Source organism: Echeneis naucrates, chromosome 19 (genome assembly GCF_900963305.1).
Source record: "Echeneis naucrates chromosome 19, fEcheNa1.1, whole genome shotgun sequence".
Taxonomy (NCBI): Eukaryota; Metazoa; Chordata; class Actinopteri; order Carangiformes; family Echeneidae; genus Echeneis; species Echeneis naucrates.
In genome coordinates this window covers 2,778,225-2,804,182 of record NC_042529.1, presented here as the reverse complement: position 1 = coordinate 2,804,182, position 25,958 = coordinate 2,778,225, and the positions used below count along the sequence as shown (strand labels likewise).

The 25,958-nt window shown below is 42.0% G+C and overlaps 3 protein-coding genes across 5 annotated transcripts; 2 read left to right on the top strand and 1 right to left on the bottom strand.

Annotated features, from left to right (window-relative positions):
* Positions 1-1,466: 1,466 nt before the first annotated feature.
* arl3b (ADP ribosylation factor like GTPase 3b) lies at positions 1,467-4,883 on the bottom strand. Its single transcript, XM_029528356.1, has 7 exons — positions 4,791-4,883; positions 4,109-4,213; positions 3,477-3,620; positions 3,210-3,326; positions 3,026-3,076; positions 2,385-2,570; positions 1,467-2,306 (listed from the first exon to the last, which is right to left on the bottom strand). Exons 1-7 carry the CDS (start codon positions 4,881-4,883, stop codon positions 2,259-2,261), a joined length of 744 nt encoding a protein of 247 aa, XP_029384216.1. The 3' UTR covers positions 1,467-2,258.
* On the top strand, positions 4,576-11,793 carry sfxn2 (sideroflexin 2). 3 transcript variants are annotated; one of them, XM_029527547.1, is made up of 12 exons: positions 4,576-4,977; positions 6,547-6,830; positions 6,918-7,088; positions 7,165-7,263; positions 8,010-8,085; positions 8,398-8,483; positions 8,950-9,010; positions 9,104-9,170; positions 9,256-9,305; positions 9,399-9,448; positions 9,540-9,587; positions 10,424-10,523. In XM_029527547.1, the coding sequence occupies exons 2-12, from the start codon at positions 6,676-6,678 to the stop codon at positions 10,521-10,523; spliced, it is 963 nt and encodes a 320-aa protein (XP_029383407.1). In that variant the 5' UTR covers positions 4,576-4,977; positions 6,547-6,675. The 3 variants fall into 3 exon arrangements, with proteins under 3 accessions (XP_029383407.1, XP_029383409.1, XP_029383408.1); XM_029527549.1 differs by having other exon boundaries at positions 4,576-5,521; XM_029527548.1 differs by lacking the exon at positions 4,576-4,977 and having other exon boundaries at positions 6,676-6,830; positions 10,424-11,793.
* Positions 11,794-12,401: 608 nt separating this feature from the next.
* Positions 12,402-24,989, top strand: timp2a (TIMP metallopeptidase inhibitor 2a). The gene is made up of 5 exons (XM_029527980.1): positions 12,402-12,856; positions 18,904-19,004; positions 19,091-19,199; positions 21,240-21,364; positions 22,895-24,989. The coding sequence occupies exons 1-5, from the start codon at positions 12,727-12,729 to the stop codon at positions 23,090-23,092; spliced, it is 663 nt and encodes a 220-aa protein (XP_029383840.1). The 5' UTR covers positions 12,402-12,726; the 3' UTR covers positions 23,093-24,989.
* The last annotated feature ends 969 nt before the right edge of the window (positions 24,990-25,958 follow it).

The following is a 25,958-nucleotide window of genomic DNA, read 5'->3' as shown; positions in this document are numbered from 1 at the left end:
GTTTTGAAACCAACCTGATCCTCTGAAACAGCTTCCTGCAGGAAAACAGATCCACCGAGACCGAGGTGGTTTTCAGTTTCAGCCTCCACCAACATCAGAGCAGAGCGTGGTGTTTCTTTTTGGACTAGATCATAATCACGTGTTCCTGAGAAAAACCAACACAAAGTTCCCAATCAGCACCTTTCAAGTATTTCAGGTACAAAATGCTGCTCAAGTTGTCTTCACTCTTCTCATGAGAGGACGCTTTATTTTAAAGGGGCTGATTTGAACTTTCATCGTACCAGATATGAAAAAATAAATCTTTAAGGATTTCATAAAAAGGTTTTCTTGATTTATCAACCGTTAAATTCAACCTTTACTAAAGTTAATAAAGCTGAATCATTAATAATGAAAGCTAAGATCCATCCACATGGATGATCATTTAGCAACCTGTTATTAATGGATTATGACTAATCGATAAATCATTGATAAGTGATCTAATAACAAATAATAGATCAGTAATTCATCATGGTGCTTTTTCAGAATGAGACACATGACTGACAGTCTGTGTCTGCAGGGCTGTCTACAAAAGTCCAATATTTCTTTCTGAAATGTGGTGAAACAAACGAGTGAGTAATGATAAAGAAGAACTGGAGCAATAGAACTGTAATCCTGGTCCCAGATCAGCTCCAGACAGGAGGACACAGCGCCTCCTGTCTGAAAATCCTGCATGCTGGCGCAAATCTGATGTCAAACTTTCAATTTCAGCTCTTATTTTATCAATCTATACATAAAACACATCATGAACTTGCTGTTAAATGTTCACCTGTATCCATAAAAACCTTTATTGTCATTAATGATCTGAAATTGTCTTCTAGAATCAACTTCATCATGATTATGCCTTTATTTGACGTGAAACAGCATAACTGATGTGCAGTTAAGGTAACAATAAGGTCATAATATCATCATGTATGTTTGGGTTTGTTACAGTTCTTTTCTCTTTGGCCTTGAACTGCCCCATTTCTGCCCCCGCCCTGCTGTCGGCCACAGACAGTTGCTGCCATGAACAGCTGACTCCACCTGCTTCTGGTGTTTCAGATTAACACATAAAAAAGAAAAAAGGACGCCATTTCATTCACCAAAGAAACGAACCAACAAAAAAATTTATTTTTTCATCTTTTTATTCACGTACAGTACCTTCAATTCTGGACAGGTTACATTCAAGAATATCAAAAGGACACGTCTAAAGCGTGAATCCCCTCACTAATCCAAAGAGCATGAAGAAATGCGTCGGGACGTACAGTACATAGAGTTTTCTCTGTTAAAAATCTGCCAGCACATATTAGATATGCAAACATTATAGACTACAGAGCAGCGTCACATAGATTCTATAACATGTGCATAACCTAACACATGAACACAGGGCCAAGCTATTTACAGTTGATCCCCAAAAAAAAAAAAAAGTTCCTCTTCAGCCTTTAATTTCATCTCTCTCTTTTTTTTTTTTTATACATATTGACATGTACAGTATTGTTCTTTACTGGGGAGAGTCTGTTAAAGAGACTGTTTCACCAACTTAAAATCACACACACACACACACACAGACACACACGCATACACACGCACACACACCACGGCGGTTGTTGTTTGAAAAGCACTCTTAACTCGTCTACGTCACCATAAATAAAACAATTACAAAAATAGAGCTCACTTCAAACAGAGCCAGAGCAGGAAAAGCGCTTACAGCCATCGTGGAATGATAAAAGAAACAAAACAAAATAAACAACGTGTCAACCTTTAGGAAGGAGATGGAGAGAAAGAGAGGATAGGATGGGATGGATAGATAGATAGGGGGAGGGGTAAGCGGGTCGGTTTCCAGGACAACCGTGCGAAAAAGTTTCAAAAGGAAGCTGGAATTTCCAATGAGATGTTTAATGGGGATGTTTGAGGTTGTGACAGGCTGTGGATGGCGGCTGATGTGGGCGGACTGTGAAGGAGCAAAAAGGGGAGGAGATCGGTTTCCTGGCATGGTTTCCCTTTGAAGGCACCCCCCCCCCAATCCAACTCCCAAAGCTCATCTTGGTAGAGGCCAATTTAGGAAGATGTGTTGAGATTAGAAAACATCAGCAGTACAGGAACGCAGGGGGGTTAAAAACTCCAAGTCCATGTTGGATTAGTAGTGTGTTTACATTCACAGGTATATCCCATCATACTAAGGCTCAGGAGGGTGTGTGTGTGTGTGTCTGTTCCTCCTGAGTAGCCAAAGGTGAGAAGCAAAGCTATTTTTTCTTGGAGTTGACGCTCTTGCAGACCCAATTCATCCCCTCCTGGAAGTGATTTAACACAAACATCAGCAAAATGGGAAGGAAGAGCGCACACACACAAAATGGAAAAGCTGGACTCACCTGAATCCCCTCACCAGTGAGGGCGGAGCAGGACTGGATCTGCCACATGCGGTCCCGGATGGTGTGCAGGTTGAGACCCTCTGCGATCTCGGAGGCCGGGGCGGCGGTCAGCAGGTCCTGTTTGTTTGCGAAGATCAGAACTGGGACACCGCTCAGCTTCTCCTCATCCAACAACTCAGCCAGCTCCTGTGACACATTGAAATGTGAAACTTCCAGTTGTGGTTGAGTCACAACAATGAAGACTTGATGCCTGAGACTTGGCTGAGTTTGGGCTTGATTGATCTAAAAATCCCTGAATTCTTTAATAAATAACAACAGCAGGTTTGACCACATACCTTCATTCTAAAATGTCACTAGCTCAGTTTTCTCAGAAAAACTATCAAATAGCCCCCATCTCATTTAATGATCTGACATCAGACGAGTTAAAAACAGCTGATGGACAGAGGAAAATTTGTATATTAAAGCTAAAAGGAGCAACAAAATATATTTGGAAAGATTTCAGACCTCTCGAGGCCTGGATTCATTACGTATGAAGACATTTTCAGACATCCCCTTATGTTTAGGTGTAGAAAATAAGACCTTACACACATTAAGTCTTAGAGTCAATACTAGTGCCCTCAGAGCAGCCCCGCCGTACATACCTGACCTGTTTCCTCAAACCTCTTTCTGTCAGCGCTGTCGATGACATAGATCTGAAACAAAGGCAGAAGTTTTCTCTGGTAGCATGTTGAGCAGGACCTCTGTGCTCATGTGTAAAACTATTGAGCAGATCAAGACATCGGGCTAAACTTTTACATAAAGAAAAAAGGGTTCATCTACACTCACCAGTACATCAGTGTTTTCAAAGTAGTTTCTCCAGTACGGCCTGATCTTCCTCTGGCCCCCGATGTCCCAGACGTTCAGTTTAAAGCCCTGAGACTGGACACTCTTGATGTTGAACCCCTGGACAGAACGGAAGATTGGATTAGACAGGGTAAGCAGTCCCAACAGATCATACATCCCTTACGCCAGTCAAAGTAAAGTCCCTTTAAAACTTTTAGATCGTTTACACCCTTCTAAGTGCGGTGTCAGACTCCAGCATGTCCTCCTCACCTGGGTGGGGGTGATGTGGCTGATGTCCTCGGATGCCAGCTGTTTGAGCAGGGTGGTCTTCCCACCGTTGTCCAGCCCCAGCAGCAGGATCCGGACCTCCTGGTCTGGTGTGCTCTTTAACTTACGCAGGATGGACAGCAATCCCTGCAAACAGACAGCGGAGGCAGACACGTAATGTTATTTATCTGGAAGGAGGGTCGGTGGGGGGGTGACCACCATGCCTGATCTCCCGGGGCTCTCACCCACAGGCCGGGGAAGTGCATCCAGACCAAACTGGAGCTCCGGAGGCAGCACAAGACAGGGACAAGTCCTGAGAGCGGCCTATCCCATCACATTTCTACACTTCTCATTTTTTTATTTTAAACTATTGTTGATTCTTTTATTTATTTATTGAGGGGGGGGGGTTGTTTTTGCTACATGGGAGCTAAACATGCTAACGTGCTAAGCTAATCTCCCCTGATAACTGAACGGAGCAACAAAGCAGCTTTTCCAGCTTGGACGCCTTTTCTCCAACCGAAGACGATGATGAAGCTGCAGATTAAGTACAAATCACGATGAAAGTGGACATTGGTCTGTTTGAAGGTGGGTGTTGAGTGTTAACAGCTAATTATCGGGATAAATTAAAAACTCACCATCTTGTTGCCTTCTCTCCTGGAGACGCCGCCGAGGGTTACTAAGGGAGGTGACGTCAGACGCACACTTACGTACAGAAATCCATCTCGTGCTACATTTAAGCGCTGTTGGTAAAACGGGGAGTCCTCCTTTCAATCCAGTTTTTGAAAAGTTGAAAAAAACAATAAATAAAACAAAACATAATCAATTTGACAACACTCGCACTGATATGACAAAAGGTGTGTTTTCTGGGGACTGATTAAAAATTTCACTGAAAAAAAACTGGAAGATTGCTTGTTTTTATTCTTAAATGTCCTTGGATTTAAGGAATATTCCCAAAAGGTGTAATCTTTGGAGAAACTTTTTTCTGGGAAAGTGTCCCAGCTGGGTTAATCAATTATTCTTCACATTTCTGCAAAAACAGTTCGATTTGAACATTTTCCCCATGGTTAGGGTATTTACGACTCACGCCACAGAGCCTGAACGCAGCACCCACCGGAAGAATGCAGGGTGGTGGTAATTAGCAACATGCTAACAGTTTCCAATTTGGTGGGAAAATAAATTTTCTGAGTGCTTCAAGTATCGGTGGAATACATTTATTATTTAAGTGTCAAATATTTTATCACTGCATACTTTTTTGTTGAATTTCCCTTTCAAACCGGAGACGTGATAGCTAGCCAGCTAATTAGCCCCTGAGCTAACAGCAGCTAACAGCAGCTCCGCCGGGGCAGGAAGGCAGCCGGTTCGGGACCTGTCTGCCAGGATCTGCCCCAGCTCGTGATTGGAGGGCCACATGCCACGTGCACAGGTCCTTACTACTGCTACACTGAGCAGATCTGGGGTGAACCCAACAGGCTGGTTGGACCCAGAACCGGAACACCGGCTGAAGGTGAGTGTGCAGGTTTGCAGCCTGTTGTTGGTCGACGTGCTGCGTCTTGTTTGTTGCTTTTGTTGCTGTTTGCAGGAACCAGCTGCCACCTCGGCTGATGTTGCATCAGTCCGCCTGCTCGGACTGACATGTCTCTGATGTCCTCCACTGTTTCTTTCGACCCAACAATCTGTTTTCATTAAATGCATAATTTGTCTGCACACAAACACACAAACACACACACACACCAGCGTAAAGCTGCTGGGATGGATCCAGATGTATTCTGACTTTAGCTTAGCTCTGGCCTGCAGATCCAGTTGGTCCAACTGTTCAACAAGCTGCTAACGTTACAAAAGTACAAGCCTGGGCACATGTACTTGACTTCAGTATTTCCTTCACATGCCATTTTATGTTTGGTTTGTTTGTTGTGCTTTTTTTTTACTCCACTGCAGGTACCTGACAGGTGGTGTTACAGTTTCTTTACAGATTCAGATTTTTCACAGACAAAACACATGAAGATCAATGAGGTTTTGTGTATTGATTAAGCCTCCATCTGTTTGTACAGGTAAAATGTCGCATGCAGTTTAATGTCCCAGTTTCTCTGCAGGGATGTTCCTCAGACACCAGTCAGTTCCAGTCTTTGTTGATATATTGTCAGAGATGTGTCTGGTTATTTGGGGCTATTTTGACCTTTGGGCCACCTCAAATGTTCCCCACAAGGTTCTGCTGGCCTTTAGCCTTCTTTCTGAACAAACAGCTCTATGAACGATCCAGCTCCAGCCGGGCTGAGCCTTCAGGGAGCACTGAAACACCCCTTTTTTATCGACAGAAGTTTAAACCACTCGGGGTAGGTTTCTGTTGTGAGATCAGTTTTCACATTATTCCTACAGTACGTAATTAGTAATGTAGTGAATAATATGTACGGTGGGATGTTTGAGCTGAAGTCAGCGGTTCCAGATCCTCAGGTTGGATCATTGGAAGTAAAATGCTGCAGCAGCAAAAATCCAAAACGACAAACTGTGGAACCATTTACCAGGAGGTGGTCAATGATTTCTAGTGGAAGTGATAATTTTTAGGGAGGAACGAGAGTTTATATTTGTCCAGGGACATGTTGGGTTTGAACTCAGTTGGTTTTCACCGACAGTTTACGATAGTCAAAAAAACTACAACTTGGTGCGGTGTATAATATGTAGAACAACAGTCAATGACGACTTTCACGGGGATCACAATACGAACACTGGTAATTCAGAGCTGCAACTAGTAATTATTAATATTGTTTGTACCATACATGTGTAAGTGTAAATTGTTAGAAATCAAAGTGGCGTCTTCAAAATGCTTGTTTTCATCAACCATCAGCACAAAACCCAATTTTAATTGACCTAAACCACACACAGGTGCATTCAAAGGTAAAGTTCTGTCTTACCCAGTGACTCATTCATTCATTAACTGTGACTCAGTGAAAGCTTCAGCTGAGTCATATATCTTAGGAATGTTCATCTTGTCTTCATGTGTGTTTTCTTCTATATCAGATGAATTGTCTGATAAAGAAGAAAACAAGTCTGATCCAGAAAGTTTCTTTTGTTTCTCCAGGTTTTGGCTGCAGCTGCTGAGTGGACAGAGAACAACCATTGACTTTTAACCTTTTAATGCTTTAAGTTGGGACTCCTTTTTTTTTTTTTTTTTTTTTTAAATTAATCCTCCCCCAAAAAATTAACCACGATGGCTTTGAGTTCATTTGATATCGACGCACCGCGATGGGATCAGTCTACGTTCATGGGCCGACTGAAGCACTTCTTCAACATCACCGACTGTCGAACGGCACTCTTGCCTGACTCACGCTTGGATGAAGCCAAAGCTTTAGTAGAAAGCTGCAGGTGAGAAAGTACACAAACATCTGTAGGTATTTGACAATATGAAAACGTAGCTGTGTGTTCACCGTGTGTGATTTTGACGCTCTGCAGGGCGGGAGCCATCCTTCCAGGCACCACAGAGGAGCAGCTACACTATGCCAAGAAACTGTACGACTCTGCCTTCCACCCAGACACGGGGGACCGCATGAACCTGATCGGCCGCATGTCCTTCCAGGTCCCTGGAGGGATGGCCATCACCGGCTTCATGCTGCAGTTCTACAGGTATCAACAGGTATTTTACCACGTGCCGCAGCTTCCTCCAGAAGCTGCAGAGTTTTAATGACTGTGTGTTTTTCAGGACAGTTCCTGCCGTGGTGTTCTGGCAGTGGGTGAATCAGTCCTTCAACGCTTTGGTCAACTACACAAACCGTAACGCTGCCTCCCCAATCACTCCAAAGTAAGACTTCATTGTTAGATTCCATCAGGATTTCCATGAAATCATAAAATGAAATCTTCTCTGTCTGTTTCTGGAAAAGACAGGGACAAACTGAAAGGATGTGCTGGACTAAGCCTGCTCCCTGATACCACAGAGGAACTATTTACATTTACTAATTTGATATTTTTATTGAAAAAAAAAAAAAATTCAAATTGAGTGACAGCATCTATAAAAGAAGGTCAGAAAAAAGTGCTGCAAAAGCAAATATTAGTACGAGTTAACCTTGTAGAGTCTGGAGCTGGATCAACAGCTGATTGGACAGGGGTCTAATGAACTGATAGTGTTGTAGCTGAAAACAAGCAGCTTGAGGTGCATTACCACCACCCTCTGGACTGCAGCAGGACTGACTCACACAGAAGCATACATGTGGCTAAAAACACCATCAGCCATAACATTATGACCACCTGCTGACACCTGACACTGAAACGACCCCCAGTTGGCAAGGCCTGGACTCTGCAAAGATCTGTATGTGGCACCAAGACGTTAGATGCAGACCGTTGTTACAGCACAGCACCCGCTGACAGGAACCGCTGCAACAAGATAATCAGTGTTATTCCCGTCACCTGTCAGTGGTGATGATGTTTTGTCTCAATATAAACAAATGTGCATTAACTCTGATCAGGATGTGACCGTTTACATCCAGTGACTGGAGAAAAACAGCTAAACTAAAAACAGCTGCCGTCCTGCGTCACTATTGTCTCTCTCAGGCAGATTGGCGTCGCCTACATCACAGCGACCAGCACAGCGTTGGCCACGGCGGTCGGACTCAACCTCTACACAAAGGTAAAGGTTTTAACGAAGTTTAATTTATCACCAAACTCACCTGGGTGGTTGGAAACAGATGTTTCCATTCTCTTGTTGCAGCAGTAAAAAAAAAAAAAAATTAAAAACTTGCCTAAAGATATACTTAATTTCAGCTACGACGTATTGTGTTTGTTAGCAGACAGTCAGTTAAAGTTCAGCTACTGTAACGTCCAAATGTGTAGTGCAGAAAAAGAGTCTTTCTTTAAGTGGTGTGTTCAGATGTTTTTATCTATATCTGGATCAGGGATTGTTAACAGCTGCCTTACGTTTCTGTCTCTACTCTTTCTGCAGAAAGCTCCTCCTCTCGTTGCTCGCTGGGTCCCGTTTGCAGCTGTGGCAGCAGCCAACTGTGTCAATATTCCCATGATGAGGCAACAGTGAGTCCCTTCCTCGTTAAACTCCCCAAAAATGTATATTTATATGTGCAGGTTGTGCAGAAAGTGTCTTGCCAGTTACATGAAAGTTAATCAAATTGACTATACAGCTTTTTGTTAGCAGCTCCTGGCAGTTTACAAAAGGCCCAGTACTTAAATTTAAAGGTCTGAAATCTTCTGGCTCTCTGTCAGTTGTTTTTTTTTTTTTTTTTTTTCTTTGCTGTACAGTATTTGCACAAATATTCATGTTTCCCGCAGGAGGAATTTTGGTTTTTCCCTGAACTTTTTATCCATCCTCAGATCAAATTTTTTAAATGACTCCAGAGGTTTGATTTATAATAACAGCAGCGTGCCAGGTTACAACATGTTACCCTTCGTGATCCTCTGGGTTTTTTGTTTAATATATATATATATATATATATATATATATATATATATATTTTATTTATTTTTTTTAACTGTTTCTTAGGGAAATTCTGAACGGCATCGCTGTTACAGATGAAAATGGCAACAAACTGGGCCATTCAACGGTCAGCACTCTTTGTTATTTATGTATTTGAAATAAATCTGCAACAGATTTTCTTTACTTCCTTGTTTCTTAAAAAAAAATATCTCTGCAACAGAAAGCAGCAGTGAAAGGCATCACGCAGGTGGTGATCTCTCGGATCACCATGGCTGCACCAGGAATGAGTACGTTTTGTTCAGTGAATTTTTAATTTTTAAAGTTTGTACAGCTATCCTCTTCGTCTTTGAACTTTTTTTCCTCCTTTGGCAGTTGTCCTCCCCATCATCATGCAGAGGCTTGAGAAGTACAAGTTCATGCAGGTCAGAACGGAATTCATCTCCACAGCTGAAGTCCTCGACATAAATATGTGCATATGTTAAAATGCATAAGTGTTTTTCTGTGTCTTTTCACAGAGAATCACTTTTCTCCACGGACCAATCCAAGTGATGATGGTTGGCGTCTTGTAAGTAGGAAGTCTGCAGGCATTTTAAATCAGTTTCATGGTAGGAAAAACCCCCAACAACTTATGATCTGTTTCTCTTTTCTTTTTGAAGTTTGATCTTCATGGTGCCGGCCGCCTGCTCCCTTTTCCCTCAGAGATGGTAAAGAAAAGTTTCCTGGTTTTTGTTCGATTATTTAATCAGTTAATTCTATTTTTCCAGTCGTTTTCATTGTTTTAACCTTGTGCCTTTTATATATTGTCCAGATATACTATAGTAGATTTTAAAGTGCTTTACAAACACTTTTCTGTACTTCTCATATCTCTATCTCATCCTGGGGTTTAGTACAATTTGGAAATCTGTAAGAATTTTTTTTTTTTTTAAAACCTTTTTGAGTTTGAAGTGAACAAGATGTTTGGGAAGATAAGATATGGATTCTTATTAAATTTAAAATTCAGTGGGCTCCAAAAGTCAAGAGACAGCTCTCTTGTAGATGTTATGTTTAAAATAAGCCTACATTCAAATCACCTCTAAGTGAAATGTTCAAATGAGTACGATCATATATCATATTCTCCAGATGTAAACATGCTTGTTTGGTACAAGCTGCAACAATTCATGCTATTTTTTCCAAAAAATTTCAACAATGATGTCTGCAGCCAAAATGAATTTGTGACTTGTACCACAGTGTTAGTATCTGCTAAAATCATCTCAATATGATTATTTTAAATGATATATTTTGGAAAATGGGTTGATGATGTGTAGTAATTTGGCTTGAGAAGCCAAAAAATGCTTTTAAAACCGTTGGAGGAAATCTTTGTTTCCTAATTCTTGTGATAGTTAGTCTGAGAAACTCATGCTCCCTCCATCTCATGCTCTCATTAGTAATGATTGTTTAGTCTGAAGCTTTCTGCACAAGCAAACACACCAGGATTATTAGTTTGTGCAGTCAGACTAATTCTGACCATGTGCCTCTTCTCCCCCTCGTCTTCCTCCTACAGCTCCATGGCTGTGTCCAAGCTGGAGCCGGAGCTGAGGGACTCCATCGTGTCGCAATACGGAGACAAAGTGCAGCGAGTTTACTTCAACAAAGGCCTCTGAGATCCAGAGCGACCTTCACTGCTATGTACCTGACACACGGGAGCTACAGATACATGTCTTAGTTTTGTAATTATTAGTCTGAATGATGCAAAGTGGGTCAATCTGGAACAATCATTTCTTCTCCCTCTTTTTTTTTTTTTCTTTTTTCTTTTTAAATCTGGGACAATTTGGTTCACATCAAACGTTTTCTTATGCTGCAGGTCAAAGGGGCACTGTGTTCTCCTGTTGAGAAACCAAACGATCTCCTCTCAGGAACAGCGTGTTTCGATGTCAGATTAGATCTGGGTTTGTTTGTCTTTCATGGTGTGACTCGTCTTGTGGTTGTTTTCTTTTTGCCCGTTTAGTGTCTCAGTCTTGGAAAATGTTTCTGTCTGCCAAGCCTCCTTTACAATCTGTGCCTTCTATAAAGTGGCAAGAGCTAAAATGCTGCTGGATCCTTTTTTTTTTCTTCCTCTTTTTTTTTTTAAAGGTTTTACTGTGAGACCAGAAAAATCTCTCTATACATGGGCTAAGTCTGAAGTGTCAGTGGAGGTTGTGATTAAAGGTGGAGGACACTGCCCTCTTCTGCCAGAACAAAGTAACGTTTGACTTGTTTGCCTGATTTATCTGTGAGGTTTGAATTTTCCCCATGTAAGCTCTGACTAAGCTGGAATTAAACCACATAAGTGTTTGGATTATAGTTCTCTGCAGTGTTATTGTTTTTAATACAATAATAGATTCTTTTTTTGGCAACATTTAACAAGCATAAAGAGTTTGTCAGATTTTAATTTTAGGTCATCTTTATTCAACTTTGTGGGGAAACTTGAGTCACAATCTCTGGAGTTTACAGACAGAATGACCCATAACTGCAAATTCAGCATCTGCAGAGAAGATTTATTTTAGTCACACGCACATCAGGACCACAATAGATGTAAACTGTCCTCCTAGTTTTAGGTGGACCTGTTGTCCTAGACCTGATTCAAATGTATTTTCTTTTCAAATGAAATACACACTGAGGGGCGGCACATCCAGATGTGCAGAGGGAGGTGAGTGATGAGCAAGATTCACCTCAAACCACTTTGATTGCCCCTTTTCAGAAATCCACATTTGACAATTGTGTAAAGATTCAAGCTTAATTTTACAGTAATTTAAACAAAAAGCAAAGTAAAACTGCTGATGTCATGGTGTCTAGCCTCTTACTGCTCTGACTGTGCTGTTAGAGAGAATTAGAAATGAACTAAATGTATCAAAAGCCAAATAATTTATTATGGACAATAAATATTATTTTAATTATATAAAGTGGATTATCACTACATTAGTATTAGTATGGACACACCAGACAACACTTCTGGAAAAGCAAACTGAAGGTTTTTCTGTAAAGCCTTGGCAGAATTACATGACTGTTAACAACAACAAAAGAAGAGGAGGAGAACAGGAGATAAAAAGGTTGTGTGTGTAAAACTGAGATGTGGAGTTTATGTGTCAAATTCAGCTGAGCTCATTTTAAAGTGGAAAGTATTATGAATTTTAATACAGTGTTAAAATGTATGTGCATTGCAAAAATAGGTAGCTAACCAGTTGTATCGATGTAATACATCATAGTTTATAATTACACAATTAGATTTGATTTAAATATATATTTTTGCTTCAGCTAATGTACACTTTAGTTTATAATATTATAAAGCATATTTTGTATGATATTAAAGTATATGTTGATACAGTCTGATAATTATTATAACGATATAATTTATTATTATTATTATTATTATTATTATTATTATTAATACTAATGTGGGACGCTCCGGCGGAGCCATGCGGGAGCCGCAGCGCCTCCTGCCGGTGGAGGCGGCCCCCTCCGGGGGGGAGGAGTCCGGCCAGCCGCTTTATAAAACCGCCTCGACCCGAGAAAAGGAAAACAGTCGTGAAAAAGATCCGACAGCAGCTGACGCGGACAAGAACCCGAACCAGAACCAGGACCAGGACCAGGACCAGGACGACCCGGGGCCCACCGAGCTCACGACCAGAGCGAAGCACGCAAACCAACAACAAACAAAAGCGGAACCACTCGGGGAGGGGGGACGCTGGAGCTACATCTGCATCGTATCTGCGCAGCAGGCAGAAACCAACAACAGCAACAACAACAACAACAACAACAGCAGCAACAGCAGCAACAACAACAACAACAACAACAGCAGCAGCAACAACAAACCGGCGCCGAAAAAAAATGCCGTTTTCCGTTAACGGCATCATCTGCACGCTCGCGCTGCTGCTCGCGTGGAGGGCGGAGGAGCTCGCGGAGGCTTGCAGCTGCGCTCCGGTACATCCGCAACAGGCTTTCTGCAACGCCGATGTAGGTGAGTACATCCTCCCCGTCACGTTGTTGTTGTTGTTGTTGTTGTGGTTGTGGTTGTGGTTGTGTTGACCTTTCTCCGCGGTGCACCGGAGCTCCAGCTGAGGCTTCGCCCGCCCGGGGCGCCCTCTGAATGGGCTCACAGGCTGCTGGAGCCCCCTGAAGCTGGAGGGTGTCGCTCCTCAAGGCCACACTGACCGACTGACTGGGTGCTCCACACTCACACTGCACACTTCCATTTGTTGTGTCCCCCCCCCCCCCCCCTCATTGTCAAAGACAGACGTTAATAATCATGGAGGGACCTTCAGGGAAGCAGAGGAATCAAAAAGATTTGGAGCATTTTGATGTAAAGTCCCCCAAAAATCCGTTTTAACATAAAGAGGAGGAGGTCAAGTCCCACCGAGGGTCCTCAGCGATGACCTGAATGAACTTTTCAGTCTGAGCCTCCCACAGCCACAATAAGGGAACCTCATTGTCGTGCCCTTCAGGGTGTGAGTGGGCAGCGAAACAGCCAGGAAGCGGCCCCCGTCCCATCCCTGTACATTGTGTCTCAGTGTGTGTTTACCAGGCTTCACCCTCAGCGGCAGCAGCAGCAGCAGCAGCGTCTCCTGACTTCTGCAGGGCAACGTGGCATAAGAGAGGGAAAGAGACAAGGAGGGAAAGAGCAGAGAGGAGGACAAGGGATGGAGAGAGTGAGGAGAAATTTCAGGAGGAGGGGAGGGGGATTGAATCTCAACCACAGAATATGTCACACCACGAGCTTTCCTCCTCCTTTTTTTTTTTTTTTTTTTTTTTTTTTCTAAATTTCCATTCCTGCCTTGTTTCTTCCTGCGAGGGGTGGTGCTGGGAGGAATTACAGGAATGCTGCTGGGATTTTCCCAACTTTGGGACACATGCTTGTGCACACACACGTACACACTTTTAACGGCGCTCATGGACAACTGCGGGCCTGCTGCCATGCGTGCAGTGACATCTGGCTGTCAGTCCAGGGCGTGTTTGAGAGGGAAAAGTAATAAAAGTCACGGTCGAAGTTAAAATATGCATGGTATCCCGGAGAAGGAGAGAGTTCGAGACCACACGGCCCTGGCTGCATCTCGCCTTCCCTCGTCCACACATTCACAGATGTGTGTGTTTGTGGATTGCATTCATAGCTGTGTAATTTCATATTGCAAAATGACAGCTCTGCTTTCAGGTGTGAGTCAGCCTCTGATGTGGCAGGTCATCAGACTGGATGTCTCGCGGCAGAGGTGTATTTGTGTTTGCTTTGTGCTCATGTTGTTTTCGAAGCGTGCGTGAGTCAATAAAGCCTTCATCAGCAGGAAGAGGAGGGGGAGCGATGCGCGTTAAAGGTCAGGCAGACCAATCTGCGGCAACAATGGCGATGACGGTGTATTTGGGGCCGATCTAAGGGCGACACCCACACAGGATGGTGCAGAGGAAGAGGTGAAGTCCAGAGGCTGTCGTGGGATTCACAGAGAGTCAGAACAGAGTCGGCTGTCTGGTGTCCCAGAATGTGCATGTAGGCAACAACAAAGCGACACCGTCAACAGTTCTGCGGCCTGACAATTGGGATTTGTTTGGATGAAATGAAATCCCGCTCTCTGCTTGGACACACACACGGTCTCCTCGCAGAAACCAGCAACATGATTGTGTGTGTGTGTGTGTGTCATAAGTGTGTGTCACCTTCTGTTTTTCATGCTAACTGATGCTCGGGGTTGGACCGCAGGCCGTTAAAAATCCAGCAGTGTCATGCACTCACCACACAATTGCACACATGTATGGAGACAAACATCCTCTTTTCTATAAAATTGTTGCCCACAAAGGGGGAACTTCCCCACAGCCCTGCCCAGTCAGTCTGTCCCCGGGCCGGCTGGTGTGGAAGACCAGCGTCACCCGGCTGTCTGCAGCGAAGCAGCAGTGGACATGCAACAACGCATGCACACTGACCCTGCATGTCTCCATTTATGGAAACGGAGACATGTTTTCTTCATGAAAAGTACTCAGCATGCATCATAAGAAAAGGGGAAAAAAGAAAAGAAAGAAAACTGCGTCTCTAAAAACCAAAACCTCAAGCTGCTCTGTTGAAAATAAGTCAGTCTGTTTAAAAATTGGATTGCTTATTTATGTTCGAAGAGTATTTGTACATACATATATATATTTGTAGAAGGATCCCATTAATGTGCTTTGCATGAACACAAAGGAGGAAAAGCACAATTTTTAAAACTTTCCCTTTATTATCAGTCACAGCTGCAGAAGGATAACAAATAATAGTTCAGATAATGTGACAAACCCACAAAGAGTTCTTGCTCTATTAACATTTCAGGCGTCTTTCAGCTCATTGTTGCAGCTTTGCAGCCTTAAAATGTCACGTCATGGTTTAGCGTCGCTTCCAGCTGTTTTCAGTATAGCAGCTTAGGAGCCAGATGTTTCTTCGGGAGTTGGTAGAGACCAAAACAGAGCTGAAAGAAAAAACAGACTGGAGATTAGTTTGATGTAACACAAGTCAAAAACTAATCAGTTACTGCTTTAAATCTTACCGTTACACAATCTCACCGTGGCCAGGTGTAACATCCAAATCACTTGTCAGCACCATGAATGTTGTGGTTCAGATCATTTTACAACATCCAACAAAGGTCAAATAACTTCTGTGAAAATAAAATGAAAATTAGACACACACAATATCCAGCAACAAATTCACAATATGACTTGTTGACAGTTGATTCTTCAAATTTAAGCTATCTGAAAATGGTAAATATTCTGAAATGTGAGGATTTGCTGCCTCTCTCCATTTTCTATCATTATAATTTCAGCGCATTCATGTTTTGCACGGACGGCAGGACAGGACACAAAATCTGAAGATGTCATTTCAGCTTTCTGACCTTTTTTATAGGACAAACAAGAAGCCCATCGTCAACAGTGACGACTCGCTTCAGATCAGTACTACAAAGAGAAATACAAAAGTCAGAATATTATACGAAGGAAAGGCTGTAATGTCACAGTCAATAGACAGATTAAAGTCTAATATGGTCTGACAGACAGAGCTGTCTGTCCTCTGCGTGGCTCTTCATACAGATGTGGCCAGAGGTTCCTGAGCGGCGGCTGATTTGTGTTTGAAGGCGGTTTGGTCTCCGTTGAAATGACAGGTTGAACCGACGGCCCACATACGTCTGGAGCTGAACAAACCGCACCAGGAAAGTCAGAGATGATTTGGTGGTCGCTGGAGCATGAAAAAAGAAATGGATAGTCATGCGGTGGATTGAAATGGAGGTGGTGATGGTTGAAGGAGGGGGGGGGGCACTTAGGATGTGGTGTGTGTGTGTGTGTGTGTGTGTGTGTGTGTGTTCATATGGGGTTTGCATGGAAAACATTGCGTAGTGCAACTGATACGCATGTATAAGTCATTAAGTGTCGCCCTGGTCGGGAGGGAACAGGCAAAATGTGGGTCAGCTGGTGGTTTATGGTGAAGGGGGGGGGGCTCCTGGTCCCTGATTGACTGCCGGTGATCAGACGACTTTGGGACCGTCTGCAGGCCCCCAGGTAGTTGTGCTGTTGGAGCATCACGCTGTGCAGTCTGCCGCCTCCGCAACACGCTGTTTAGACTGCACAGGATCATCCGCTCTGCCTTTATTGCAGAGGCGGCGGGGGGGTAAACATGTCTGCAACGCAGAGGTAGACAGATAAGCTCGGCTCTCATAATAGCAATGCTCTGTGAATAGCTGGGTAATTTCCCCTCAGTATTGTGTCCTGCTGCTGATTCTTTGCTCATTAGTTTGTGGCTCAGAATGAGGTCAGGAAATGAGAGCGGAAAAACTGGGAGGAATGCGGGAGAGAGCGCCAGCCAGGTATACTGCTGCGTGTTTATGTGTGTACTCTGGCTGCTGCTGCGTATTTGCATAAGCAACAGAGTGGAACCTAAATGCAGAGGTTTGCTTGAGAGGAACTGGGGTTGTTTTCTTGTTTCTCCTCCTCATGAAGACATTTATCGATTCAAGTTTGAATCCTCCTCTGTGCTGATAATCGACCCCAACATGTTCATTTCCAGGTCAACAAATATCCAATGAAGCCCTTCATATCACCTTTTTTTTTTTTTTTTTAACAGGAAGTCTGTTTTAGTCCTTTAATGTTAGGCCATTTCAATCTTTCTTTTTTCTTAAAAACAGCTAACTGAGGCTAAAGCTAAACAATCAATGAAATGGGACTGAACCAATACAAAAGTTTCAGGTCTCTTAAAAACCAAAACACTGAGCCGACTGTGCGGTGCTGCGTTTTATTCTCCAGTCTGTGGGTTTGTCTTCATTTCACAAACAGCCATTTCATTCATTTATAAGAACGTGACAACACTATATTAGAGCAACTTTAAAACTTAATGAAATAAAATTGCCTCTCAGCTGATAATTTCTAAAATGAAAATTTTCTCATTGTGCAAATTTTCAAAAGTGATTTGAATGTTTCACTGATTTCTTTCATTGTGTGGACCAAATGGCTCATCAAGAGACTCAGAAAATTTGAGCATGTTCTGTCTGCATTTTTTTTATCTTTCTTTCTTAAAGGAGTAATTGATAATTGGGGGTGGGGGGACAAACTCTGCCATGCCATGTGCCTGACCAGGGGGAAGAAAGAAAAGGGGAAAAGGAAGTAATGAGGGAAGAAGAAGAAGAAAAAAAGAGACGTTATAAACTCTGGGAGCCATGAACCCCCATATTTGTGTCTGCTCCAAACCATAAACTGGACCCAAGGGTGTAAGTGTGTGTGTGCGTGTGTGTGCGTGCGTGTGTGTGTGTTTATCTACGTGTCCTCTGTTCCTGCTTATTTAATGTTTTTTTTTTTTCTTCTCTCTTTCTATTGCTCATATTTTCCGTCCTGAATAAATGTCCTAAGCATAGCTGAAGCTTGATGTAGTCAGTCAGGCCATTTAAACACACTCACACACACACACTCACACGGTGAGAAACATGCCCCACTGTTGAAGTTGTTCTTCTTATTTCTTAATTCTGCTGCTTTGACGGTTTCCTGCTCGTGTTTGGAAGCTGCAGAGTGTTTGTGTTTCAGGCCAAGCACCAACGGAAACCTTTATTTTGGGTTTTCATTGACTGGCCTTCTGCTGTAGATGCTGAAGCTCGTGTTGTTGTCTGTGCCATGCCTCAGTGTGGTTTGTGCGCAGAGAATTCAGGCGGCTCTGGTTGTTTTTGTAGCCTTTTTTTTTTTTTTTTTTTTACTTGAGAGGTGGCGGATAAGAATCTGGGCACAAATGATGATTCAGTATCATCAGTCATGACGCTATCATCATATCTTTAAACCGGAGAGCTGAAAACGTCTGCAACTGATTTTTTTTTTTTTTTTTTTAATTATTCATTTATTTATTTATTTATTCATGATTGTTCGATCTGACAGCTTTATTTTTTTATTGTTTGATCTGTAAAACATCAGAAAACATCATCACAGCAAAGTCAGATAAGCACAAGATGGTGCTTTGGTCCATCAATTAGCCCAAAATATTTCATTCACTTCATTAAAAAATTACAAATTGTCACACTACAGAGAATAGTACCATGAAATTACTCGCAGTTCTTCTTTAAAATCATGAATTTAAAAGATTATCAGACGGGTTGTCTGCCAGTCGAAAGTGTTGAAGGCCAAGATTGTGACATTTGAGAGTGATTTATTTGTTTTTGTTTTTTTTTAAGCTTGAATGCCAAATATTTCTTGGTGTCAGTCTTTCCTTTGTCTTCCAAATCATTTCAAACTGAAGTGTTTTGTATTTTGCATTCTTTTGAACTGTTGGACAAACCGAAACATGTGGAAACATCTGAGTGTGATTTGAAAAATTGTAATCAACATTTTCAAGAAACAGGAAAATAATCTGTCATTGATATTGAAAATCACAGCATATCTTGTTATATTGATTAATTTATTAAACAAAGTGGTTTCAGCTGTGAATTTAATATTTGGGGAGTCTTGGGTTATTATTATTATTATTTTAATTTTGATCAAATCTAAAACACAAATTGTTTGCAGACCCAGACATCATGTTTCTCCCCGTTTCTTCAACAGTGATCCGGGCAAAGGTGGTGGGAGAGAGAGAGGTGGATTCAGGGAATGATATCTACGGGAACCCCATCAAGAGGATCCAGTATGAGGTCAAACAGATCAAGGTGAGCACGTTAGCATCTTGATTTGTTTGAATTTCCAAATCCTCCCTCCTGACCTTTGACCTCCCCTCTCCCTGGTTTTGCTCCAGATGTTCAAGGGGCCTAACCAGGACATCGAGGCCGTCTTCACCGCCCCTGTGTCTGCCGTCTGCGGCGTCACCCTCGATGCCACCGGCAAGAAGGAGTATCTGATCTCAGGTCAGTTTTATTTAGCAGTCTGGTTCCTTCATACTTTGTGTTTCCTGGATGTCTTATCAAAAAAATGACCCCAAAATACCAGATCCTTTTTCCAGGAAAAGGATCTTTACAGCTTCAATCTTGAGTGATAACATCATAGATTATATCAGCTCCTTCAGGAGGAGCAGATTGTAAAGAAAAGAGGTGTGTTTTAAAGTCTGATGAGGTAAATTAAGTCTGCTGAACTACAGTTTTTCACAAGCAAAAATAAATCTGTTCCTAATTTATGATTTACGGTGCAAAAAAAAAAGACAGGAGAGCAACGGAAGCTCACATGCAGACAGATAATCAGATATGGACCTGCAGGTGTAAACAGCCGGGCAGACAAACATGAGGTTGGATAAAGACCGGTGTGCCATTTTGTGTGCAGGAGGAGTAACTGTTTATGTTATTATGGGTAATGATACACTGCTGGCTGAATTCTGGAAAGTGGGAGTGACCTTGTCTGTCGTTGTGGGCTTTCAGAAGATGTAAATGTACAATGAAAGCGTAAGGTTTTTGCTCTAGCTGTCTGATTGACTTTTTATCACCTCACATTCACATTTAGTTACACTTATACTCGTGAATGCTTAATTTTTATTTCTGCGTCTCCTTTGGTCCACTCCCCTGTGAATATTAATATCAACCTTTGTTACAAGGTAACTATAAATCAGCTGTAATCTATAGTTTTATATGACTACTGGCTCCTGTTTGTGGAGTTCAGTATGAAATTTCAGCTCGTGGTTTAGCTGTACCAGATAAACCAAGCTGGACCAGATAAGTTAGTCATATCAGCTAAATTGCCAAATTCTTGACATCCTGCTCAAAAAACTGAAGTTTTTAGCACCGGAAAGGCAAAATGAGTTGGTAGAGACCAAAAACGGAGCGAAAAGCAGGCAAATAGACTCCAATGAAGGCCCATGTTCCCATATTGGCTGGATGTGTGTTGTTTTGTTTAAGTGGTACATTGTCAACATTGTCAAAAGATAAGTTCAGCTTACTCGCTTTCCTCCGGAGAGTGCGACGATGATACCGCCGTCTGTCTGGTAAACGTGAAGCCACAGCCAATAGATGCTCATCTTAGCTTATCGGAGGCTGAAATCTGTGTTCGTCTCACAAACAAGATGCATCATGTTAATGAATGACTTTCGGACAGAACCAGGCCAACGGTCATTTATGCTGAGCTAAGCTAACGAGCTGCCCTCCGTAGAGTGTGTCCAGCTCTCCACATCACAGCAAATTAGCTTACTTTCCAAAATTAGCTCTTTGTTTAGTGCTCGCTTGCTGGATTCTGGCTGGTATTGTTATTGGGAGCAGCAGAGTCAGACGGCAGCCGAGTGAGACATAGTACAGTGAGCAGAGGAGCCGCTCAGGGCCATGATGTCATGTGAGCTCTGGTTTCCCCATCGCAGACAGAGATGCACCCGCAAACACTCGCCCCTAATTACATAGAGTTGTAAGGAGAGGAACTGCTGAAGCCAGCATTTCCTGTCTCTTTCCCAGGCTCTGTTTTTTTTTTTTTTTCTTTTTCTCAAATGTCGAGACTCTGGGGGGGGGGGTTGAACTTTCTGCCGAGCGGGGCATCTTTTTCAGAATGATTCACCCTCTCTTTGGTTTGAACAGCTGGAAGCGCTGCAGTGAAACGTGAGTCAGTCCCGTCTGCGAGGACGTCCTGTGAGGACTCCGACATGTTGAGAACTGCTCTGTAGACAGATAGCGGCCTCGGCAGATCTGTAAACTCAAGTTGAAACATCATTTTGTTTTGGCTGCTGCGACCCGTGCATGAAACATAAGCTCCAGTTTTTTTCTTTTGTTTATTTTTATGAGAACAGGTGGTGTGTGTGTTGATGCCTGTCTGAGAAGTAGCACATTTGATCAGTTTCACTTGGGACCTTTCGTCCAACCAGAACGTTTCTGTTGCTGCTCCAGGAGGTCTGCTTTGTGCGTTGAGTTGTTTTGTCTGAGCTTTCCGTCACGTGCCCTTGTGACGCTTTCTTGTCGCCGTCTTTTGTGTCTCTGCAGGCAAAGCCGAGGCCGGTGGGCGCATGCATGTGACCCTGTGTGATTACATCATGCTCTGGGACTCCTTGAGCACCACCCAGAAGAAGAGCCTCAGCCAGCGCTACCAGATGGGCTGTGACTGCAAGGTAAGGAGGTGCTGAGCGTAAGGTTTATCTGCCAGACTTCAAAAAAAAAAAAAAGGCTGTTATTTCCCATCTGGTCCAGACATAACAGTCAAAGCGAGCCAGAACAACAACAAGCAACCATCTTTTATTCAGTAAACAGAGATTCCTGGGGACTGTATCTTGACCAGAGACTACAGAATATCAATTGCATGTCTAATAAACATCCAGGAAACCACAATTTGTGTTTCTGTATAGATAACACAAGTAAGATATTGCGTGTTTATTTTCCTCTAGAAAGTGAAAGGAGCACATTTCTCCTCCTTTTAAAGGTTGATCTTTAATGTTAATCAGACAACAGTGTGCATTTTTGTTTTTTGGCTTCTTCTGAGAAGTCACAAAAAGAGATTTCTTGGAGAAATATGTTATTTCCTAAAGTTTTAATTCTTAGAACACAAACAAACACAAACACGTTGAGCAGCTTCTTTGGCAGAATCACCTGAGGCCAAACAAATACGTAAACTTTAAACAATTTCATTTTCTCTAACAAAATAAAAGCAGCTCTGAACTGGTGTCAAGCTGCTCAGAGTGCAGGTAGGTTGTCACACAACAGCTTGTTGTGCGTGCCGCTGCTTGTTGGGACACATTTTTTTGTGTACAGCTGCAGACGGCATGAAGAAATATATTGCGTTTCCTGTGGTTGCATCACCATTAAAAGCCGACTTGGGTTTCGTCATTTAAAAGTCACAGCTGAAAAACAAACATTTTGAATTGGCAGTAAAATGACATTTAAAGTCCTTTCCTGTTTGCATTTAAAGAATATTGTGGACATAAACATAAAAAGTTGTATGACAGTGACCTTTATAGGTCTTCCTGTCCCTGTTTCCTCCTTCTTTATAAAACGGGGTTTGTTTCTTTATGAACACTTTGAAACTGTCAGCCTCAGCCTTAAAACCAGCACTTCTTAAAATATCAGGGAGCGACTGCACTGTCGTGACAAGAGGTCAGATTGTATTGAAGTCTATGGAAAAATGGCCTGACTTCTCACTTGATGTATTAGCTCAGTAAAATCAAATCAGGGAGGGTGAGCATGAACAGGGGGGAAGAAGATGCCATGAAAATACAAAGAAAACGCACAGAAAACATACTGTGGATGGTGAAACCTGGAGGTACAATGGGAAGGGAGCAGTAATGTTTGATGACAGCTAAAGGGAACTGCACTGAGCGGGGATGATTCAGCACCTGGAGCGGTTGTCCTAATGAGCTGCAGCTCACACTTCTATATATAGAGCAGCATTTTTGTTTGTTTGTAATGCACAGGAAAGAAATTACACTTCAAACCTACGAGCCGGTTGTTGAAATAGTTTTACTGCCAGGTATGTGTAAACACACTAGGAATTTGACTCCGGTGTTTCAGTCTTGGACAAGGGAAAGACAAAAAGAAATAAAATAGGAAAAGTAGAAATGTTTGCAGTGGGATAAGAAGGCTGAAAGGTGGGTTATGGGAAATCTGGGAGACGGTTGAGGGAGCTAGTTTTGTGTGTTTCTCTGCAGATTGTGCGCTGCCCCTCTCTGCCCTGTGAGATCTCTGCCCCGGAGGAGTGTCTGTGGACGGACCTGATGATCGAGAAGCAGGTACACGGACGCCAGGCCAACCACTACGCATGCGTGAAGCGGGCGGACGGGTCTTGCTCCTGGTACCGCGGCGTCGCGCCGCCCAAGAAGGAGTTCCTGGACGCCGAGGACCCTTAGCTGCCCACTGCACAGCCTGAGGAGAAAATAAATGTAAACCATTCAAAATGAGAAATAACAACATCAGGCAAAGTGATCTTCTTTTTTTTTTTTTTTTTTTTTTTTTTTTTTGTTGGGATAATGAATTAATGTTGCTCAAATCACCTGCCGCCGGTCTGAAAACAATCAGAGTAAACAACATGAAGCTCCCTGACGAGGCTCAGAGGTTGTTCTCAGACTCAGCGTCTCTGTACAAATAAAAGAATAAAAATAAAAACTGAGAATAAATTTAAAAATATATATATAAATAAATAAAACAGCATCATGAGAAATAGACTGGTCGAGTGATGACGTAACTTCCTCCTGAGGCTGGCGTCAGGAGGATTTCAATTCTCGGCTTTGCTCAATCAATCCCCGATTCTGCGGACGATCATTAGTTTCCCATCGTGTTTCTACTTTAATTACCTCATTCTCCATTTTATTCCAAAGCCAAATTCCAAGTTGCCTTTATTTTTATTTTTATTTTTTTTTATGATTGTGTTCCTCTCTGCAAATACTATTAGTTACTGCCTCTCTCACCATCTCTGCTGGGAACTGTTTTTTTTTTTTGCTGTCGGTGATATCAGACATGTTTTTATTTTATTTTATTTCTGATCCTTCTTCTGTTTCTTCTAAAAGAGCACCATCCATCTTGCATGGTTGATACAGTCTGGTTTCCTTTTTTCTAGTAGTGATCCCTAACAGCCGCCTGTGACCCTCGCAGGCCTCACTGGACCAGTCTATGCTACGAGAAGATGAGCTCTCTCTAAATTTAAACCTGCTTGTGAGGTTAAAAACAAACCCCACAGTCCGATCAGAAACATCCCCATTTCTTCCTCCTTTCTTCTTCAGCTCCTCGCCTCCCTCCCTCCTTATGTAGCTGTACAGTACCTATGCATATACTTTTTGTTGTTACTTGATAATTATTATTATTATTTACTGCATTAGAACTAGATTTGCACTTTTTGAGGATGAGTTCACTAAGACAAGAGCCCGAACACTCTGATGTGACAGTTATTATCTTTCGCCCAGACGGACAGATCCACCTCAGGTGCAGATTTCACCTTTTTGTTTTTTTTTTGTTTTTTTTGAGTGCTTTTTGGTGACACATATCCATAAACGCAAACTTATTCTTGCTATCTTTGTCATAACGGATAAAATAGTATTTGCAGTGAAAGAAAAAACAAAAACAAAACAATAAAACAAAAAAAAAAGTGCCGTGTGAGAGGTTCGGATATAAGGGATCTTTTTGCAGATTTTATGTGTGAAAGAGCTTGTGGGATGTTATTTCAGTGTCTTTGTATTATTATCTGTTGATTGTAAATGCAAACAGCAGTTTTCATGATTTGCAAATATACTCTCGCAGACATTTCATCTCATGAATAATAGAGTCCTCACATGCTTAATGTTAGCTTTGACTTGTCTTTCCTGCTCCCCCCCAGTTATTAATGAAAGCTTTACCGCCGTCCTAGAAAGCAAGTTACTCAATCAAAGTTTACAGTGCTGTTTTATACACCTCAAGCTACATTAACAAAAAAATTATATATATGATGGAGTATTAGAGGCATAATTTAAAAGTAAACTCTTTCCATTTTCCATTACTTTGTATTTTTTCAGTGTTATTATTATACCTGTCATGATTTTTGTGTGTTCTCGCTGTCTATGTCTACAATGTCTTTAGCTGTAGTGTTGAGTTGAGAAGGTCCTCTTGCGCTGGAATAACGTGAGAGTGAGAGAGATTAATCCTTTTTGGAGAGAAATGAATAATGGGTACCTTGTGTGAATAGAGGACTGTGCATGTGTTTGATGCTTTGTGTAAGTCCGGGCGAAGGACAGAAATACTCAGTATTATCAAATAAAAACCACACGTTTGAAAGAATCGGTGCTGCCTGTGTGAGTCATTTGACCGTAAATAAAAATAGGAACAAATAATGAAATAAACAACATTATTGCCATAGAGAAGCATAAAATAAACTTGTGTAAATTATATGCGCTTCGTTTTGGTCAAGTGGGAATTTTAATTCGTCCATTTCTTTTTTTTTTTTTTTTATGCTTAATGCTAAATTCCAAATATTTTTCTGGAAAACGAAGACACAACAAAAACATCCATATCAAATCATTTCTTATTTTGCTATTTATACATTTTAAATGACTGAAACTCCAACCTGCTACAGTGAAAAAGCAGATAAATGACACTGTGTCACATTTGACCTCCAAACAAACAAACGGTCCAACTTGACCTTTGCCTGGCTGCTGCTGATCTCCCTCTTTGGATGCGGAGGGAAGTTCAGATGCCGAGTTTGGAGAAGGGCGGACAAATACACTTAAATAGATGTGGTGATCGACTCAACTAGGAAAATATTCAAGAAATGTGCAAGCTGATCCCAGAACGGTTGGTTTTGTCATCTCTGTTCATTTTATCCTCAGAAACGTCATCAGTTGTCAGTGGGGGAATTTATTTATTTCCTACATGCAGTCTGAATTTGGAGCCTGAGTTCAGGTTATTGTTCAGGAGGAGGGTAAATGCCGTCAGTGGTTTATTTGGGTGATGTGATTCACGATGTTGATGTGAGTCTTTTGTCACGTCCCTCGAACCGTTTCAGACTTCCTCTTCTTGCTGTGTGAAACCAGTTGGGTAACACCAACCCAACTGAGCTGCTGCTGTGAAGTTAAACTGTTAAGCTGCAACCTTTGGTTACTCAAGACATGAGTGGAAATGTACAAAGAGACACAAAAAGAAATTTAGAAATTTGACCATTTAACACACAGAAAAATAAACCTAAAGATGTGCTTCCATTTATTGTACAGTTTGAGGAGGATATGATAACAACCACAACAACAATAATAA